The sequence below is a fragment of the Vidua chalybeata genome, chromosome 3 (assembly GCF_026979565.1).
Source record: "Vidua chalybeata isolate OUT-0048 chromosome 3, bVidCha1 merged haplotype, whole genome shotgun sequence".
NCBI classification, from domain to species: domain Eukaryota; kingdom Metazoa; phylum Chordata; class Aves; order Passeriformes; family Viduidae; genus Vidua; species Vidua chalybeata.
Window position 1 is genome coordinate 3,911,064 of NC_071532.1, and position 20,640 is coordinate 3,931,703.

General features: G+C 47.1%; 1 protein-coding gene and 1 long non-coding RNA gene across 2 annotated transcripts in view; one reads left to right on the forward strand and one right to left on the reverse strand.

Moving 5' to 3' along the window:
- Nucleotides 1-11,924, forward strand: part of COMMD1 (copper metabolism domain containing 1) — a 64,115-nt gene extending 52,191 nt beyond the window's left edge. The window contains exons 3-4 of the mRNA XM_053937240.1: nucleotides 7,975-8,121; nucleotides 11,792-11,924. Coding sequence (XP_053793215.1) covers nucleotides 7,975-8,082 — 108 coding nt within the window. The 3' untranslated portion in view covers nucleotides 8,083-8,121; nucleotides 11,792-11,924. The remainder of the gene's footprint in view (nucleotides 1-7,974; nucleotides 8,122-11,791) is intronic.
- Nucleotides 11,925-19,002: 7,078 nt separating this feature from the next.
- On the reverse strand, nucleotides 19,003-20,619 carry LOC128786101 (uncharacterized). The gene is made up of 2 exons (XR_008430175.1): nucleotides 20,498-20,619; nucleotides 19,003-19,891 (listed from the first exon to the last, which is right to left on the reverse strand). It is a non-coding gene; the product is annotated as an uncharacterized LOC128786101 (long non-coding RNA).
- Between the last annotated feature and the right edge of the window lie 21 nt (nucleotides 20,620-20,640).

Sequence of the window (20,640 nt, forward strand, 5' to 3'; positions counted from 1 at the left end):
GAGAGCACCTCACCTTGCAGTGGTTCCACTGAGAGACTCTGTCAGTGAACAGCTGACACAGCAGCCAGGCCTTGAATAAGTGATGATGGAGCTTTCTCATCGCTGGTACCCTTGTGAGAGAGCCTGATGCCCTGCCAGAAATGGAGTTTTTAAATAGTTTTTATATAGTTTTCCATGTATATAAACTATAAACTACATATGTAGTTATATAGAATATATACATATGTAGTCCATAAACTACATATGTATATATTCTTACATAGTTATATATAGTTTTTATTTTAAATTTAGTTTTTTAATACATGTTTTGTTTCAAATCTCACAGTGATACAAAGGTAATTTAATATTTTTTTTATGCTGGCTTTATGTGCTTCCGTGTGCAGTTTGATGAAGCTTGCAGATATCACTGCTTTGGGTTTGTTGTTTTTTTTTTCCTTTGAAAACCTCTTCATGCATTTCTTAGTTAATGATTTTTATCTCTGTTTACACCTTTGTTTAAATAGCAGCTGGCTCAAGACCCAGCCAGAGTTGCATACCGGGTCTCCAAGACAGTGTCATTAGCCTAAGCAGGTTAATTGATTTATTTGGTGTGCCATCACACCTATTTACCTCTAGCCAGTTAAGCAGCAGAGGGAAAACGCTCCTGTTAAAGATTAAACATTCCACACTCCCTGTTTTAGGCTTTGAAGGAGCTGGAGCTCAGCTGTGCTTTCAAAGATGCTGGAATTCAAATGGAAGCATTTGATGTGCTTTTTTGACAAAGCAGTGTCTGTAGGGGCAGACAGGGGGTCACAGGGGTGTGTGCTTTTGCATTATTGGTTAGGAACAGTTCAGATACAGAGAGGTTTCACTTTTCATTCCTGCAGCAGGAGTTGGATCACAACATTTTCTGTCCCCTTGTCTCAGTTCCATTCCTATCTCAGGAAGGCAGAAGTTGTGGCAGTGCCTTTGGCTGGGATTACCCAGCCCTGTACTTAGTGGCCTTCAGCTATGACCTGCTTACATGGTCCATATTTCCCATGCCAGGCTGGATCCTTCCCCAGACTGCTTTGTCCATATCCAAGATCAAGACTATGAGGGAAAAGAATACTTTGGAGGTTTCTCCTTAAATCCTTTTTTTTTTTTCATAGGAAGTGCTGTAATGGGAGGCAGGGTTTTGAGATAAAAAAACAAACCTTGGAAATAGTAAGCTCAAGGTGACTGCGAGGTCAGAAAGGTGCCTCTTGATGTCCTCTTGAAAAAGAATTGCCTTAAAAATTTAGGATACTCTGAGCACCTCAAGGTAGAGTTTTTGTCCAACAGATCAATTCCAGGAGAATTTAGCCTAAATCCCAGAGTGCAGATGCAGCATTATATAGAGTCAAGCATCCACCACTCTTCAGTGAGGGAGAGCCATGGAGGGTTTTCTGTTCTGTGAAGCTCCTGTGACTGCAGCAGATTTTGTGGGGTAGCCTGAGCCTCGGGTGGCTGAGGATGTTGTGAAAGGGTGTTGGAGGAACCAGGTGAGCAGGCTTAGCTAACAGCAATCGATCAGGTGAGGCCACACAAAAAGTCACAGGCATGACCTTGCAAAGAGTCATCCATAAATGAGAACGAAATCTGCATTTTGTCAGCACAAACAGGTCCTTTCTTCTGCATTGTGTTGGTTCCAGCAGAACTGTGGCTTTTTTAACCTTTCCTCTCTGAGGGACATCTCCCGTGGAGGAGCAGTGTCCTCAGAGCATCTGGGAGCTGTGGTTAGCACTGAGTGAACAGAAATCAGGGGTCACTAACCCCAAACCTGTGCTGGAAGGGTTTGGGGGAACAGTGGGTAAGAAACCCCTGGAGTGATGGGTCTGTGCAGGGGCAGCACACAGGGCAGGGCACTCGGGGTGGGATGTGGGGAATGCAGAAGGTCAGAAACCAGAAAACAGGTGTGAATCAGTGTGGGGCTTTTTTTAAAAATCAAAAAGAGAGAAATGGGAAGGTTTACAGAAAGCAATGAAAGTTAATATCACCAGAGCCATATAGGAAGAGGCTTTCATAACAGTATTGTCCTTTTTTCTTGTTAGTTAATAAGGATCATGTCGTTCTTGTTAGCTCTTTAATGTGAAATGTATAAAAGCTACCTTCTAATTATTTACACTGATTAAATTATGGTTTGGCTTTGTTTTTCTTCAAAACTTCCTGAAAAGAAAGCTGCACCTCCAAAAGGCACGGGGAGCAGCAAGTTAAAGTTGCATCCATAAGTGCTCATTCTTCATATAGGATGTAAAATATGAGGTAGACTATTTTCAGGAGGCTGATAATGTAAAAGGAATGACATTACATTTGCTTTGCAGTATCAGGGATCTACTTTTATCCTTTGGAATTGTTCCATTTTCTGCAATCCTTAATCTGTGATATTACAGGCTTGATGTTACATTAAAAGTATTAAAAAATCTGCAATCGAGTTAACTTTTTTTTTTTTTGAAGGGGATGTAATAATAATTTGCTTAAGAGGTTCCTGGTTCATGTAATACCAAAATAATGGTGAATTAAAAGGCACTGCCAGTTACAAATATATGTGCTTTATTTTATACAGTATTATGGAAATGAATTGCACTTTACATTAGAGTTTTTGAAGGGCATGATTGTAGATATCTAGCAAAAATAGCTCTAAATTGAATTTAAAATAATGAACTTAGTATTGTCAGAAATGTGGGAGTGTGAAATCAATGGATTGCAATCCCTTGCATTTTTTGTGGAATTATCTAGATTTTGCTGTCATTATCACATGCCCCAGTGTATCTTGCAGAATATTAATGAATATAAAAATAACTCCAGAAGTTTGCAATAGGATCACGATTGATGCAATGTGATAGAAGAATCGATGCAGCATCTCACACTTTCATCATTCTGCATTGGTTTGGGGCAACTTTTTGAGGTTTTATTTTCTTTTCGCCACTTACCAGATATTCCTGAGATGAGAATCTAAACGGCAAAAATAAATTGCTCTCATAAACTCCTGACATGAAATATTTGCACCCAGTGGAACTACCCAGTTTAATGTCCTATTACTGTGATTTTTGAAGGAAATACAAGCTAAAATCCAGTGGTTTTCTTCTTTTTGGATCAGTCATGCAAGGTGGGTGTTGTGTATTGTGACATTCCTGCAGCAGATGTTTTTGTGGAAGAGGGGATGGGAGAGAGCTCTGCACGTGTGACAGGACAGGTCCCTCTGACCCAGGGGGAGTCACCTGGGAATTGTGAGCACCAGGTGTCAGTGAGAGGCCACCCAGAGAAAGGTTTGGAAGCAAGTTTATAGTGCAGGGGTGAATTTCTCAGGGTTTATTTTCTGCCATTGGGCAGCACAACACCCAGTTCCCACAGTAATGAGTAAGAATAGTCTGCAGTCAAGGAAGGCTTCTGTGATAGAGCTTGGCAGCATCATTGCAAAAATCACTTCTGGATGTGCCTTTTCCAAGGAGAATGTGTCCTTGCTCTGTTAAAAAGTGTCTAATTTCCATTTTGAATTTCTGGATATGTTGAGGTTTTGGGGGGTAAGGGGTGTGGTGTTTAATTTCTTTTCTCTTGTCATTTTTGTTATTGGAGAGGGCATTTGGATTTTTTCTTTTTTTTTTCTATTCCTTCCCCCCCCCCTTTTTTTTTTTTTTTTTTTTTTTTTTTTTTTTTTTTTTAATTAAGATTTGCATTTGTGTACCGTGCAAGCCTGTGAGCAGGCACTGGCTCATGCAAAACCTGCTGTGGTGCTGATGAGGATGGAGGCTCACAGTTGACCATTGCTGACCAGTGATCCTCATGGACCTGCTGGGATGAATCCAAAGGAGAGTGATGAAGATGTTGCCAGGGCTGGAGCACCTCAGCCAGGCTGAGACAGTTTGGGTTGTTCAGCATGGAGAAGACCCTGGAGAGACCTTAGAGCCCCTTCCAATACCTAAAGGGGGCTCCAAGAGAGCTGGAGAGGGACCTAGGACACAGTCATGGAGTGACAGGAGAAGGGGAATGGTTTTAAGCTAAAAGAGAGTCGGTTTAGATTAAATATTGGGAAGAGGGTGGTGAGGCACAGTTTCCCCAGAGAAGTTGTGGATGCCCCATCCCTGGAAATGTTCAAAGCCAGGTTGGATGAGGCTTGGAGCAACCTGGTCTAGTGGAAGGTGTCGTCCTGTGATTCTGTGATTGATTTTCCTGCTGGAATACAATTATACTTACGACTTGGGATAATAGTTACAGGATAGTCCCTGCAGGTGTTTTATTAGAAAAGTATTTACATGGAATTAGCACATTTGGAGGAAGTGGGAGAGTTGACATTACCAGATAAACCAGACTTTTTGGCAACAGCAGGTTATGCCTAAGCCCCTGCCTGTGTTTTCTTTTACTGCAGAGAAGCAATCTCTTAACACTTGTTTGCAAAATTGGACCAAAAAAATATCAGCAGTGGATTTATTCTGAAACGAGTATTTTGTCTTTTGTGATTAATGAATGCCTTGGAACCAAAATGCCATTTGTTTGTGCCCGTGGGTGTTGCTGGGGGAGCTGATGTGCTGTGAATTCCCGGGCGTGTTCTGTGTGCTGGATCGGTGATGCCTTGGGGACCAGCTCCTTGTTTTATTTATCCCCCACCGGCTTTGGTGTTTCAGCCTAATTTGCTGGTAATGGGAACAGTCAGATACTCATCTGTGCCAACACATCTCTGGTTTAACCAGGGCCCTGCGCTTTGATACCAGCCAAGCCCAAAATGTCCAAAAAGGCAGCACCTCTGAACTCTCCTACTTTTTTATTGGAATACTGACTTCTTTTTTTGTCTCTGTTGACCAAAAAAAAAAAAAAAAATTGGGGAGGCTGAAAATTAATGTGGATTCTTAATCACGGTGAAAGGTACCAGGCTGTTTTGAAGACAAGTTTTGGTGACATTACAGACCGGAGTTTTACGTATGCAAGGGGAAGCTAAATCTCTAAAACATCCGACTCTAAGGCAAAACGTAAAATAACAGAAGAGAATAAAATCTCTTCCGGAGCAGTGCGATTGCACTGACTGGCAGGCTCTGCAGAGCACATGGCTGCACCGCCTGCTCCAGAAGGGTCGGACCCAAACCCCTGCGATCCTCGCACCGCTGCGGGAAGCAGCTGCGAGGCTGCACAAGTCCCGAACCCTCGGCTGGCTGTGTTTGCACACAGGCACCCGGAGCTGATGCTTTCGCACTGCCTGAAGAGCGCTCTCCTGGTCATTCACGCTGGGCTAATTCCTTTACAAAGAGCCACTAATGATCTTACAAGCACCGCGTCGAGTTGAGACGGCTTCTAAGAGTGGGTCTGGCGCCTTGGCTGGTGCCTTTGAAATGCTGAATGCTGTTGTAGGATCCTCCAAATCAAGGGGAAATGAATATGAATAGAATGATATGCGAATTCTGAGGGGTTTCTCTCCGTTGTTCCAATGTAGTGGCTAAAACTTAGAAATATGACGTGTATCAGAGTTGCTAGAAAGTATTTTAAGTAGCGGGCCAAACTGATACAATAGCGAACAATCGTAATTTTTTTTAAGTTTTCAGTTTGTGAGGGTTGGTTTTCTGAAAGATACATGAGGGTTTTAAGTATAGTTACTGAGACAGAAAAGGTCGTGCTTCTCTTAGTCTCTCATATAAATATTTTTGCAGCACTCTGTTGTTGCAGCTCCTAGAAAACCCGATTCAAGGCTGGGGGCAGTTTGTGTTTCTTGGATGTTTTGTTTTGCAGCTCCTTTTTATAGCCCGGCCTCGGCAGTGCAAGGGGAGGAGGGGTGGGAAAGTGTGGAGGGACAAAAGCAAGGCAGGAAATGCGTGTCCACTGCCTCACCTTCCTCAGGGCATCGAGCTCGGCTGCCCAGCCCGAAGCTGAACCCAGGTTCCAGCCCGGCTTCGGGACTCCGAGTTTGTGACTGGTTTTGGTTTTGCTTAACTCCAAGGGGGCTGAATTATTTTTTAGCAGTAGGAGGGATCAGAAGAACCTTGTTTCCTGCTGAGGATGAGCAGGGATACCATTTGTCCTGCTCCTGGAGGACGCCTTAGGGAAGGAATAAGGATTTCTGTATTCCACGGCTCCATCGTATTTTTTGTTCCGTTTTTCATGGGGGAGATAAACTAACAAAAGCATTCAATAAAACTGAAGCTCAGTTCTGAGCAGCCTTATTTACAGCCCTCTTGGGCCAGGTTTTAGGTTGGTCCACATGAGAGTGGATAACCAGACACCATCCAGCCCACGTGGGAGAGTTTTAGCTGCTTTCTAGCTAAAAGAATGTTTCGTGAGTGCACTTACACTTGTATGAAGTGGCAGTGTCTTTGTGTAACCAAAGGGTTCTGTGTAATCAAAAGAGTTTTGTTTTGATCGACTTACATTCCTTTTGACTGACAAAACCTGAAGAGGGGAATGTGAAAAACGCCAGTCACTTGTTTTAAAATTTTAAAAGTTTAATAGTAATAAAATAGTTATAAAATAGTAATAAAAATTAGAGCAATATGAATTTGAACAAGATTTAGGACAATAAAGGACGGTAAAAAGCAAAGAATTACAGACTTCGGGGTGCTTTGCTATGCCCCAAAGCACACCTTGCTAACAAAGGATTAACCCTTAAAAGCAATAGCCTGTTGCATATTCATATATTCAAAAATTCTTTTCAAACAAAGGATTTCTTCTGTTTCAACTCCCTCCCCCATCTTGTAAATCAATCATGTTGGTCCCCCGAAGTCTGTGTCTTCCCGATAAGGAGGCAATAATTCTTCTCTTGCAATCTTAGTGTCTTGTTGTTGTTATCTGTACGCAAAGAATTTCTTAATTATCTTATCCATTCCTTGAGCTAGTTGCAAAAAGTATGTTACATCATATAGTTTCTATTTTAATATTATGCTATAGCCTAAAACTATATTTACCACATTACTTAAAAGAGTTTAATACAGTATAACTTTCCAACATAACATATAGTGTTCATTTTAATATTTGTGAAGAGCCAATCATACAATACGCATTTTTCACAAAAATAAGAAGTCCTCCTTATGCCTTAGGTTCAGGCAAAAACATTTCCTGCAGAAGCAGGTGCTTCCATCTCCTCCTGTCCACTCACATTCCCCCTGTGATTAAGCCATGAAATCAGCTTTAGCAGATCTCCAAGGTTGCACGGGCAGCCCTGGCCTGATTAAATCTGTGGATGGGCTCACATGACTCGGGGTGCAGAGCTGTGGCTGGAAGGCCTGAGAAGTCACCAGCAGCTTGGCCTTGGAGGTCATGCCATGGAGGAGCAGTCCCCGCATAGCATGGCACTGCCACTCCTTCCCCAAGGTCAGGATAGAAAGCAGCCCGTGGCTGGAACACACGTGCAGCAATGAGGGGTCAGGTTACAGAGAGCTCCTGTCCGATCTTGTCTGTGGAAGGAGACTTGGAATGTGCTTCAGATACTGGGATTATTTTGGGGTGGTGAGAAAAGCTGCTCCTCCTGCAGGAGCTGTTGCGTGAAAGCCTGCTCTGGACTTTTCTAGTCAGGTGTGGAGAAGCAAGGATGCTGAACCTGGGGAGATGCAGCAGGAGCTGAAGGGGCATTGGCTCTGCAGTCCAGTTTGCAGCAGTTGCTCAGGGTAGGCTGATGCTGCCCAGGTCTGCTGGTGTCCATGGAGAATGGTTCATTCAGCAAGGGTCTGTGGTCTGTCTTCTGCTTCTCAGAGCCTCAGGGTTAACTCATACATTGCTTGAGATCTGACTTTTCCAGTGCTTCCTAATCAAGGAATGCTGTGAGAGATACTCCAGGTCTTTCTTCCCACTTTCTTGTGGAGTCTCCTGCAAACACATCTGCCACAAGCAGATCCCACCTGGATTTTTATCACTGATACAAATTATCCATCCTAATCAGACAGGAAAATGCAAGAAAGTCCATTGACAAATGGAGTTAAGCTGTCAAATTCCTCACCAAACTGCTGCACAGGGATCAAGCATAATTGTTTTTCTCAAATATTGTTCTCTCTTCTTTTGTAGGAATCTGAGTTTCTCTGCCTGGAGTTTGATGAGGCCAAGTTGAGCCAGATGCTGAAGAAACTGTCAGAAATAGAGGAGAGTATGACTTTGTTGACTCAGACTACTTAATCAAATAAAGAGATTGCAACTTACAAAAAATGACCCTTGGTACGTTTTCAGAAATCCTATTTCAGCACATAAAATAGGGGGTGCTGGTTAAATCCAGATTATAGCCCAAGAATGGGCTAAATCACACTGTGAAGCTCTCATCCCCTCCTCCCAACCTGTTTTCCAAGGCAGCAGCAACACTGTTTCCACAAAGCTTTGCATAATCAGGCCTTGGGGTGTAGCACAGCTTTTCCCTTTATCTCCTCAGTCACTTCTGAGTCTTCCAGATGCTGTGGATGCTGGGCTGGATGAGCAGCAGAGGTAAATTGGCCAGTTGTGGCAGAGGAGAAATGAGCAGAAGAAACAGGCAGATTAGGGGAAACTCATATTTATGCTTCCAAACCATGGACTTTATAGGACAAATCCACCTCTGTGAGCTCTGTCTGCTCAGAGTTAAAGCCCAGGAAAGCAGATGAAGTGCAGGGAGTTCAGGGAGCAGAGGCACAAGCACACCTCTCTGTACCTGTGAGCCCCATGCTGCTGGGGATTCAGTGGTTCCCCAGCCTGGCTGCAGCAGTCAGGGGAGCATCTCCTGGGCCATGGGAGGTGCTGGTTTTCCAAAAGGAGCAGTCCTGCATGTGCAGAGCACCTGATCCAGCTGTTTACTGGCAACCCTTCAAAACCACCTCTGATCTGCTTCCCCAAACACCATCCAGCCTCATCACCTTCTGCCTCTTGGGCTGCAGTGGTGCAGCCCTGGCACGGAGCTGCACGCCGTGTCTGAGGGGCCAGTGCTTTGTCAGAGCACAGCTGGACTTGGCTGCTCTTAGTCCTGTTTTTCATGGCTTGGTTTGACCTGAGAAAGCCTCAGATGGAACCCAGGGTTTCTAAGTGCATACACACCCGGCTAAGAATGTGGGTAAAGGAAAGTGCCCTTGGTAGCCCGGCAGGCTGAGGCCTTATCAGTAAAACACTTGTGTGAGTGAAGAAATCTGCCAGAGGCAGGTCAGGGGCACAGGATCTGCACTGCCTGGATGGCTGCTGGCTGTTGCAGTGCCCACATCTGTGCTGGAACACCCAGCTGCAGAGCAGCTGCTGCCCCTGCGCTGACAGAGGCTCCCAGAAGGGTTTCCAGTTCCCTGTGTTTCCCTTCAGGGCTGTGACCTTGCCAGCCTGGTCTCAGCAGGATGTCCCACCACACTGAACTGGCTCAGCAGGAGCTGAGCCTGAGCAGGCCAGCACTTGGACAGAGCGGGATGGAAGGATCTCCTCCCAGCAGAGCTGCCTGGTGGTCCATAAAAAGGTGACAATCCTGGCTCCTGGTTTGCTCTGTCACTTGACTGGAAGGTGTGTACACACCTTTTCCTTGCTTCTTGCCATTTTATATTTGCTTCATAAGCAACCTCCTCCTGAGCTAAAATTACATGGAGGGCTTGTACCAATATAGAGATGACAACATAAAACGTTCCCGTGCCATAACTAAAGCACTCCTCATTGCTTCTCCTTGAGAATTTATTGCTTGTGGAGCTGCCAGATTGCACTTGGACACGAAATCTCTTCAGAGCAAGGGAAGGGCACCTTTTCCCATCTGCCTGGTCAGAAGGGGAAACATTCCTCCAGCCAATTTGTGTCCCTGCGCAGGGAATTAACATTTCCTTTGCCGTGCCCGTCCCACTGCTGCCTTTTCTCTTAGAGCCTCCTGGTTCTGCCCTCTCATCTCATGGAGCCCCCAGCACCTCTGTTTCCCCAGCTGCCTTCAGCTGGTCCTCGTCAGAGAGGAACTGGGCTGTGACCACAAACTGCTCCTCGTGCTGCTCGCTGAGTCACTGGCTGCAGCAGCGCTGTGGAATGAGCGCTTTGTGATTCTCTGAGCTCTCTGTGTCCTTTTTCAACTAAGTTCATTCAAGTGCTTTCTGTGTTTTAGAACATATTTAAAAAAAAAAAATCAAGGTCAGGGAAGGATCATGATCTTAAGTAGCTTGCACTGTGTCAAACATACTTATTGTTTTATTTTAACATGGTCAGAGGATAGGAAAATGTGCTATAAATGGAAATTAAAGAGAAACAAACTGGGAACAGATGTCAGGAAGTATTATTTCATGCAAAGAATAATAAATATGTGGAATGGCTAACAAGGCAAGGAGGCTGAGGCAAAAAGTCTAGGGGACATTTAAGAAATAATTGGATACTTTCTTAGTTGAGGTCTGAAGGGATATGTTTTTATGGGTGGATGCTTCTCTCTCTTCCTAATCTTCCCTCCCCTGGATCCCTAACCATACTCATTTTCTTCTTTCTAAACTACTGTGCAAAACAGAAAAAAAAAAAGAAAAAAGTAAAAAGCACTGAGTGTGTTGGGGATCACACTGCTCAGTCCTTGGTAGTCACTGGGCAGCAAAACTGTTCCTGCTTCACCGAGTTTGATGTGGCAGGGAAGGGGATGCTGTGCTTCCCAATCCTCAGCTGCTGTTTGCTCCTTGGCAGGGCTGTGCCTTCCTGCTGAGGTGGTTTCTGTGTGTGTAAGTCCATCTGCCCCTGCCTATGGTGTTCCGAGCCTGGTGGCCACTTCTGGCTGAACCTGGAGGGGACAAACCTCCAGTGCCACTCTGCTTTGCTTCCTTGAGTGAGAGGCACAAGCACCCATGGCTTCTCTTGGGATGCCACTTGCTATCTGTGGTCCTGCTAAATATCTCTGCGATGCTGGCAAATGACAGCTCCTGTTCAGGAGAGATTTCACAAATCCTCCTCCAAAGCCTGGATGTAAACCAGGCTTATCCTGTGTGCATGGCCAGGCATCTCCTGCAGGGGCTGGGGCCACACGTGGCATTGGAATCCTGCAGGGATCCAGCTGAGCAGACGCCCCAGCACAGCCCTGTTGGCCACTGGGCCCTCATCCAGCTTTGGAGCCCACTGTGGTTCCTGCCATGGCCCCGGCTCCTGTGCCCATGTGCTAAGCCAGGCCAGCAGTGTGGCACCAGGGCCATCACCTCCTCCTCCTCCTCCTCTTCCTCCTTCCTTCAGGGAAGCAGCCAGGGAACGAGCAGCCCAGCACGGCCAGAGGGGGAAAGGGAGGCAGAAGCAGCGGGAAGAAGGGCTGAAGGAGGGAATCCCAGCTGAGGGAGGCTTTCCTGCCCAGGGGCCACACCTCCTGCCACGCTCCCGTGTCCTTAGGCTTAGGAAGCTGTCCCCGCAGCGGCAGCACAAGCAGCGCCCGCGTTTCCCCGCAGCCTTCAGCTTCCTTTCCGTGTCACCTTTCGCTGTGCCGAAATGCCCCGCGGGTCATTCCTGTTTTCTGGGCATTCCTCCAAGCTGCCGCTCCTGATCCAGGAGCTCCCCGAGATGTCTGAGTGCTGCCACCTTCAATCACACATTGCACCGCTGGCAAGCCCCGCACGTCTCTGCTTGGCAAGGCCATTACTCGTAGGGAAATTTCCTTTTTTCTTGGTCTGCTTATGCCCAGAACTGATAAGGTTTTAAAATGTTCTTCTAGGACTACTTCTTCTTAATTGCTAAGGTTTTAAAGTGTTCTTCTAGAATATCTAGGATATTCCAGGCACACCATGTTTTTCCCAATCTAAGCCAAGCAAATGCTCTATTCCATAATGTTTTGGGCCGTGGAAAGCAGCAGATGATGATATACTTATTTTATGTTGCTGTTGATTTACTTTCTGATTATTCAAGCTGCTTGGTCTCATTTTATTTTACTTTTTTTTTTTTTTTTTTTTTCTTACAGGTCCTTTTCACAAGTGTAAATAATAGCATGTATGCTCTTGTGTTTCACTCAATGGGAAGGATTTTGGAGGAGCCCATAATCTCCACATCTTACTGTGCTTGGACTTTTTAATAAACTGATTGATATTTTGAGATTTTCTTTTCTGTGTGTCAATTCTTTGCTATCAATTGATAAAACAAATTGCTCACCATTTTTCTGAGGAGATTTCCTGATTTAGGGATTTACTGACCGCTTGTAGGTGCGTAAATATCTGAGAACCCCAAGGCTCACACTGGCCATAGATTGCTCACAGAAATGTTCTCTTCTCCTTCTGGGGAGTTTCAACAGTTTATTCATTCATTCCAAATATTTATGAAGAGGTCTTCAGTGCTGGGGACAGAGGGAGCCTTTTGAATAAGGGGAATGCAGTGGTCCTGTAGCAGCAGCCAGCCACTGATGACTTTTTAATGTGTTGTGTTTCATGTGGCTTGAGACTGGAAAAACAGGCGAGGGCTCCTTGCCTTGAAGCTGGGCCTGTTAAAATCCTCCTGAAAAATGATTCCCAAATCCCAGGGAAGTGTGGCTGGGAGTGTCATTTAATGCAATGTGGAGGCTCAAGCTGTGCCCCTGGGTCTCCCTCACCGTGCTGGAGGTAAAGATGCCAGCACAGGGGGACAGGCAGCCATCACCATCACTGCACGTCCCCTCAGTGCACCAAAATCCAGCTGTTTCCACCCATCCAGGTCACACTGGTTCAGCCAACCTTTGCCAAAGCTGTGGGAGAGGCCCCCTCTCCTCAGAAAGGACACACAGCACCAAAGGTGCCTTTTCCCAGTAGTGTGAATCCTGTGGGTGATTCCCCAGGGCCACAGAAGTCCCGGGGGACGCGGTGTGTCACCTCCCATGGAAAGGTGGCAAGAGGGACACAGCTGCAGCCTCACCTCTGAACTGCCAGTGCCACTTGGGAAGTGTTATTTTGGGATATCACCTGAGCTTTGTGTCCAAGCGCAAAATTGTGGGTGGTGCTGTGGAGCTTCCCTCCAGATGTGATGGGGCTCACCAACCCCAAGCTCAAGTCCCCCAAGGCTTTGCCCTTCCTCCTTCCTTTTAGTGGTAGGAAGGCAGATCTTGCAGTGCAAGAATTTGCAGGAAAACAGGTTTGAAGGCATGTCAGGGGTGGAGATGCCACCTGGGGGTTTTCACCCTGGAGCATTTGCAGCAATGGGAGGTCCCTGAAATGCAGAGCTGTCAGGGGGCATCTGTCAGCAAGGAGGTACAAGAGAGATTTCCCCAAAGATGTTTTCCTGTTTATTCTTTTCTCTGCACACAGGTGACTTGGTACTTGCAGTTTAATTGCCTTAGTGGCCAGCAGCAGTGGAACTCCAGCACTCAGCCATTAGCTCTTGTAATGAGATGGTATTGGAGAATACATAAAAACAGGTAATTGCATAAATGGCATTTTTGGATGCCAGCAAGTGCCTCAGACCCTCGAGGAGTGACATTTTACAGGAGTGGATGGGAGAAAAACAGCAGTCATAGCACAAAACCCAAATCCATAGTGTTTCTGAGAGGAGCCTGGGAGGCAACAATCATTTCCTGAGTTTTCTGGCCAGTTGGCAGCCCTGGCTGAACACAGCACTGCCAGGAAACTATACAGTGCATTTCAGTAATTAGTGGCACTTTTCCTGCCTGGCAAACCAAACCTCGGAGGGCATTAGAGCCGTCATGGCCTCTCTGCTCTTGGCAGCAAAAGGGACAAATAAGCAAAGCCACCTTAGGAGGGGATGGGTGGCTCAGGCAGAGAGAGAGAAAGAGAGGTTTCTGCTTGATCCCAGCCACCTGCCTGTGGCTCAGGGCTCTCCCTGCACTCACAGAACACAGCAGCCACCCCACCACCCTCTGAAAAACATGTGGTGGCCTCCTCCAGGCATGTCCCTAAAATAAACTCGAACAAATCTGCATTTTTCTGTGGCCGAGGAACAAGGTGTGTAGAGTTAATGCCCTGCTCCAAGAGCCTGTGAGGCAATGGTAGAGGTACAAGGTTAAAAAAATGCCTCTAGAACCAGTGGCTGGGAACTGTAAATACCTTCCAGGCAGTCCTTAGGCACATCAGGAGATGAGCAAGCAAAGCAACTGGAATTTATAAACTTGAATAATTAATTATTCTTTGCAAGGAGAACAAACATTCCCATGTTCCAGCTCTCTTAGGGCCTTTGACAATTGGGCTCCTTTCTGTAAATAATGTTATGTAAGTTTATACATTTCGGTTAGTGCTTGTTCTAGCCTCTTCACAGCCCAAGGATGTTTTCACTCCAGTTTATTATTTCAGCTGTGGACAGATCATTTTGCCCTGGTGCATCTATAATGGGATTTAAATTAAGATGCTTGCAAGCAATGTAACAGTAGTGAAATAGTGCCTGGAAAACATTGGTACATACCCGGGAGAACGAAAGAAAGAAATTAGCTTTACATTGCAGCACTGGGCAAAGTGTCTGCACCCTTCCCCACCGGGCAGGACAGGATTCCTCTGTCTGAAAACAAAACCTGTGAAGGACCAGTGCTGTACCCCAGCTGCATTGCAGGGCTGCTGGAGACATGGTGTAATGTCCATGGGTGTTTTTATTCCAGAGCACGGGAGCACCTCTGAGTCATCCAACAGCCCTGGAACTGCAGCGTGCTGCAATCAGAGCTGGCTGAAATGCTTAACCCCAATGGCTTAATCTCCAGCCATTCCAAATTAGTACAGCTCCATTAACTCCAGAGGACTATTTACATGGGGGAGGTTAAATGTGTCCAGGATCAGGCACAAAACCTGCAGTGATTCCGAACATGGGGCAGTGGTTTGCTGATTTACAAGGCTAGATCTCATCTCTGCTGGTTTCTGAAGTTTTACTTATTTATAGTGAGCACATCCATGTCAGGGGGATTTCTCCTTCAAGCAGCATAGGGAAAACCCTTCATCTACTTCAGTTATGTTGCTGATCCAAATCCCTAATGCAGGACATATCTTCCCTCCATGTCATTCTTCAGTAACCTGTGGCTGTGAGGTTGGATATTAAAACTTGATATGTGGATTATTTAATTTCCCTTTGTCCTGTTTTTTTTTTATTTCTGAATTATTATTTATCATATTATTTATTATCTGCAGATCCTACAATAACAGGAGAAGAGCTTTGTGATCTCCTCCTTTGACCTACTGTAATTCTGATGTGCCACATCCTGCACTCTGGATGGACTGGGCAGTAACCAGTGTGTCTAAGTCAGCACTGAGGCATGGCAAATAGCCCATGGCCTCTGGGGTGGCTTTTGGGAGCACAAATCCACCTGAAATGGTTGCAGGAGAACAGTGGCAGGTCTTGGGGGAAACCAGGTGAGTCATGAGTGCCTGGTGGAAGACCAGATGGTGCAGGACAGGGAGCTGGGAGTGAGGCCCCAGGGTGCTCTGCAGGCTGGGCACCCACCAGTGTGCTGGACAGGTCCCTGCACCCAGGGCTTGGAACTGCTCTCCTGACAGAGAGCCCAGAGAGCTGGCACAAATCCCCTTCTGGACAGAGCCTCAGGAGGGTGCTCCTAAACAGCCCAGGTAGGTCCCACCCCAACGCTGCTGTCATATAAACAAGCCCAAGCACTCTCTTCACCCTGGTTTTGGTGACCCTTCTGGTCCTGCCACCCAAAGAAGGAACCCTCAGCCAGAAGCATCAGCCCCAGGCCTGGTGGCAAAACACTCCGTGCCTCTGCCACTGGTGTGCAGCTCCCATGGGCTGAGCGGGATTTCACTGTGGTAGCAGCTGTGCCCAAAACTGAGAGCTTTGCCCGGGGTTGGGAGTGTCTTGGAAAACCTCCTGCACATGGTGTTGGCAGAGCTTCCTTTGCCACCCAGAATCAGCCAGCCTGGAAGCCAGCACCCTCCCAGGACTGGTTTTAACTGGAGTTGAAGCTGGCACTGTGACAGTCCAAGGGAATCTCATCCAGGATGTGCCTGAAATCAAGATGGTTTGGAAAAATCTCAATGACATGTGAGGACTGGCAGTTTTCCCTCATCTGGGATTTTGCTGGTGCTTAAAACTGCATCTGCTAAAAAGTAAAAGCCAAGCAGAAGAGGTTTAGCTGAAGTGGGTCCAGTACATTTTTTCCTAGGTGCAAACAAAGGAGAAAAGTTGACTTTGACTCTTCAGCTTTGAAGAGTCTTGGCTGGAGCTTCTTCAGTTCTGCAGCTCTTCAGGTCTTGCTGCAAAACGGAGTGGAATGCCTCTGAACAGAGGTAAGGAAAGGTGCAAGGAGCTCATGTTTCTGGAACACAAAAAAAGATGGTTTGTATAGAGGAGGTGTCTTTTTAGTTTTTTGCAAAATAATTATTGTCCAGTTTCTGCTACTATAGAAATGGAATTTCAAGTGGATTCTTCTCCATCCTCCTGCATCCTGCACTCTGCACTGCTGTGCCTGCCTTGTGTCTGCGAGGAAAAGGAGCCCCACATGGAGGCAAAGAGTGTTGGTCACTGCAGCCTGTGTCTGAAAAAGGTAGGGACGTCCTTCCAGAGCAGGGAAACTGATTAGAATCCAAGCAGCTCAGGAGTAATTATTCTTGGCAAATGCGAATCAATACCAGCACAGTGCAGCTCTGCCCACAGCTTGCAAATGGCAGCACACAACACAACAGCTTCCTTTCCACAGTCTCTGTCCTGTCCTGCTGTGCCTGCAAGAGCAAAGCTGCAACGCTCCAGAGGAAAAAAGTGTTCTGAAGCACATGTGCCAATCTCTTCCACTTGAGAGGTTTTGCCAAAGCTGAACCTGCCAGGCACAGCTCCCCCATCTCACCAAGGTACAAAAGCAAAAGAAAGGGGAGCAGAAGACCTCTGTAGCACTTGCAGTGCTGCGTGTGGCAGGGGCAGAAGGTGGGGAAATGACCGTGTGAGGAGAGCACTGGAATGTTGTGCTGGTGTTGCTGGCAAGCCTTGCTGACAGACCCTGCCGACCCTAGGAAAGGATCTTCCCTTGTCTGAATTCCAGGCTCAAGCATTTGGGTGGGAAAAAACAGGTTCATTCCTGGAGGAACTGAGATGCTTCAGCTTGAATTACACATCACTTTTTCTTCTTAATTTTTTTTCCGCCGAAGTGCTTGCATGCCACAGGAGAAATCTTTAGTCTCTAGTCATTATTTAAATTTTAGCCTCTTATCTCCTGTTCTTGTTCTCTTTGGTCACAGAAGCACGCTGGGGTTTGTCCTGTGCTCTCCAGGTGTCCTCTAGCCACACCAATCTGTCCACAAAAACCAGGCAGATCGGTATCCTGGATAAGCTTTGGTCCAGCTCAGACAATTAATTCCAGCTGTCCTGGCCTTATGGAAGGGTTCTGATTCAGGAGAGCCAGGAGGGTGTTCACAGGTGGGGAGGAGGTGTTTCAGTACCCGTGTGCCCGCAGCGTTTTCAGCACGGGGTGGGGGGTGGGTGCACGTTTTGGAGCAAGGGCTGAGAGATGTGGCTGCACGTTCTGGACACAGTGGGAAGGCTCTGGGACAAGCACTTCCATAATATCAGTGACTTCCAGCCATGCCAGACTCAGGGGGAGCAGCTGCTCCGTGTTTCTGCCGAGCTGGGCGCTGGTCCCCCGTGCCGAGCTGCGGCAGGGGACGAGCCAGCCGCGTTCCCAAGGGTGGCTGCAGGCAGGTACTCGGGAATCCTGGCAACAGACAGGGAAATTCCTGGGCCTGCTGCTTTCCCCCGTGCTGGGGGAGGACGTGCCGGCAGCTCCGAGGGTGCTGGGATGTGGCTCCCGTGGGAATGCAGCACATGGCCCACAGCTCGTCCCCTTCTCTCAGCACCTTGGCTCTGTCCGGCCCCTCTCGCTCCTCTTGCTCTGCTGCAGGGACAGCGAGATAACCTTGACGAATTTATAACCTGAATCTCATTCCTCATTCTCCTTTGCTCCTGGCAATGTACCAATTATTAATTAACAGGCAAATGCTAGAGAAAAGGGCAATATACATAGCTCGCTTCCATTGATGTAAACACAGCAGTTCCCAGGTCAGCTTTTATTACAGTGAACCCAAATACTGTGAATAAATAGCCTGGGGGAGAAAAAAAAACAACCCCAAAAACCAAAACCAACCAAAACAAAACAAAACTAAAAAACCCAGAAACTATTTTGAACTTGATAAAAAATAAGAATTGAATCTTTTTAGAATATTCTCTTTTCTGGCTGTCGTGCACGCCACGCTACCAATGGAAAAACTCGGGCAACAAGAATTTGTGTCACCAAGTGATGTGACACCAATGCCCTGAAACTTCCCAGTACCCAGCTCCTGGGAAAGGTTTGGTGCTCTGCAACTCCCTGACAAGGGCTGTACACTGCATCTCATCATTTGCATCGTGATGCTGAGTGAAGGTGGTGCTTTTGAATACGCAGGCAAAAATGTTATTCCAGATTCAGAGCAAATTAAAGCTGCTGCAGTCAAAAGGATTTGCTCTCTTTCTCAGGAGGGAAAAAAAAAAAAAGTTGCAATGATTTACTGCTGTGTCTGTCACAAAACTTGGCTTTACAGACCTGAAACATGAAAAACCCTGCTTCTTCTTCCATGGAAGCAAACTGCACAACAACTTTAACCACACACATTTTCCAGGCCTCCCTTGGTTTCACCCCAGCACAAGCAGCCATCCAGGAGAGGTTGCACATCTGTGCTGAGGTGTGGTCCCTGCTGTCCTGCTCCACCCAGGACCTGTGAATTGGCAGCACCAGGTAAGAAACATTTTAGGCTTAGGACTCTGCCCGGTGTGATGCATGGATTTGGACCCAGGGGAAGTTGAGTGGCCTGCCTGGGAGAGCAGGGCGGCAAAAGGAGCCCCCAGCCTCACCTCCCCTGGGGTTCTCAGGGCACAGCTGCTCTGAGCACAGCAGGGGCACCCCAGTCAGGCAGTGGTTTGAAATGTGCTGTGGGCAATGCCACTGTCGGTTCTAGGTATTTTCCTGCTTTCAGACAGCTGTTGAGGCCCGGCTGCTGAGTGGATCAAGGAATACATTTGGATTAAAACACCTCTCCTGTGAAGGTCTCCAAAGGCAGCCCCGTGACCAGCTCTGATTGTAGAGGAGCAGGCAGGGCCTGGGTGTGGGACTGGGAGGAGGGAGAAATGTCCTTCCCCCAAAGGCAGCAGACCATTTCAGCATTGACCAACCCTTTTAGCTTCAACGTGTTTTTCCAGGCTCCTTAGCACCCAGTGTCATGGGATACACTGCTCTAGTTTAGATTTTTGGCTTTTTGTTTTTATTTTTTTTTACAGTTGATCTCAAAACATATCATTATGAAATCTCCTGTGCAGTGGAGCCAAGCTCCTGGCTGCCAGACACTCAATTCTGCTTTCAAACCCTTGTGTTACTTAATAGACAATGATGTTTGCCAGTTTAGGATAATTCCTCCCTTTGCTGTAATCTTCCTGCTCTGATGAAAAGGACAGCTTTACTCAAACGTGAAGTACATATATAAATATTTGAAGAGGGATGAAATATGCAACGTCTCTACTAATGCACTGTGAATGGGGATGTTGAGCAAAGGTTTTAGAGCAGCTCCAAGAGACTTGCAGCAGGTTTCCTATTGGCATCCAATATTTAACCCACAGAGTGTGGGGAGCTGGGGATGTGCAGTGGGTACTGATGCTGCTTCCCAAACTGGCTGTGTTTAGGGCTGTGCACACCAGCTGTTGAATTGTGGTGAAAATGAGTGCTGTAAAGTGGAAGTGAAAAACCTGTGCTTTCATGGATCACACGGACATACTTACCCCTCCCTTTGCAATGAAAACCATTTTTAAGTGATCGTGCCAGGTGACATTGAGACAATTCCTTTGTCGGGCCTCTCCTTATACTGGATCCAGAATGCAGGTGCTAAAAATAGAAACAAATGGCATGTGTTCATTTTCAGACTGTGTAGGACGAAAAGCTGAGAGGTTCGCAGTCTGCAGGAACTGTAGATCTGTCTGCTGGTTGCTATTGATCTGTCCACGACAAGATGTTGCCCTCTTTGCTGCAGCAGCACACATTTCTGTGTTTTATTCCAGTAAGCATCCTGGGTTCCTGAGAGTTTCCTTTGGTTTGCTTCCACAGGGGTGTCTGGCTAGCATTTGTAGGCTCATCAACCTAGCAAGTAAGCAAACAACAACAACAAAAGAGGTTACTAATGAATGAATCATGCATGATTTGGTACCAGCGAATTTCCAAAATCGGAAATACTCATAAACTTCTTCATTAAGGGAAGCCTTGACAGCCTAAACCACCGCTTTGCTTCTCCCTCCTGGGCTCGGTAACAAAAGCTTTGAAGACTTCCACGAAAAGCTGAGCCAGGTGCAAAGAACAATGTTTCCTTCAGAGCAGAAACATTAAAAAGAAGTGATGCCGCACGGCATTTCTCGGCACGGCTCAGGGGTTTCCCCCCCTTTTGCTCGATGGCGTGTGGGAAAAAAAAAAAAAAAAAAAAAACCACGAGGGAAAACTGTCCGAAGGGAATGGCCGGGGACAGACGGACACAGCGCACCAGAGCTGGCTCGGGAGCCAGGTGTCCCCGGGGCTCGGGAGCCAGGTGTCACCGGGGCCAGCGCCAGGAGGAGGGTACCCGGTGTGGGGCCGTTCCCACAGGGAGGGAGCAGCGCCCGGCCCGGCTGGGAGGCGGACAGCGGCGACGCAGCGGTGTCTGCCCCCTTCCCCTGGCTCCTCCAACAGCACAGACACCTTTTCTGAGGTAAATACCTCCCAGTCCTACAGCCTGGGCTCGGAGGCGGCCTCCGGCACCGCGGGAGAACACCGCGTCCTGCCGTGTCCTGCCCCCGCCGCCCGCCCGCGCGGTCTCCTCAGGGGCGCGGCGCTCCGCCAACCGCAGGGACGACCCCGGC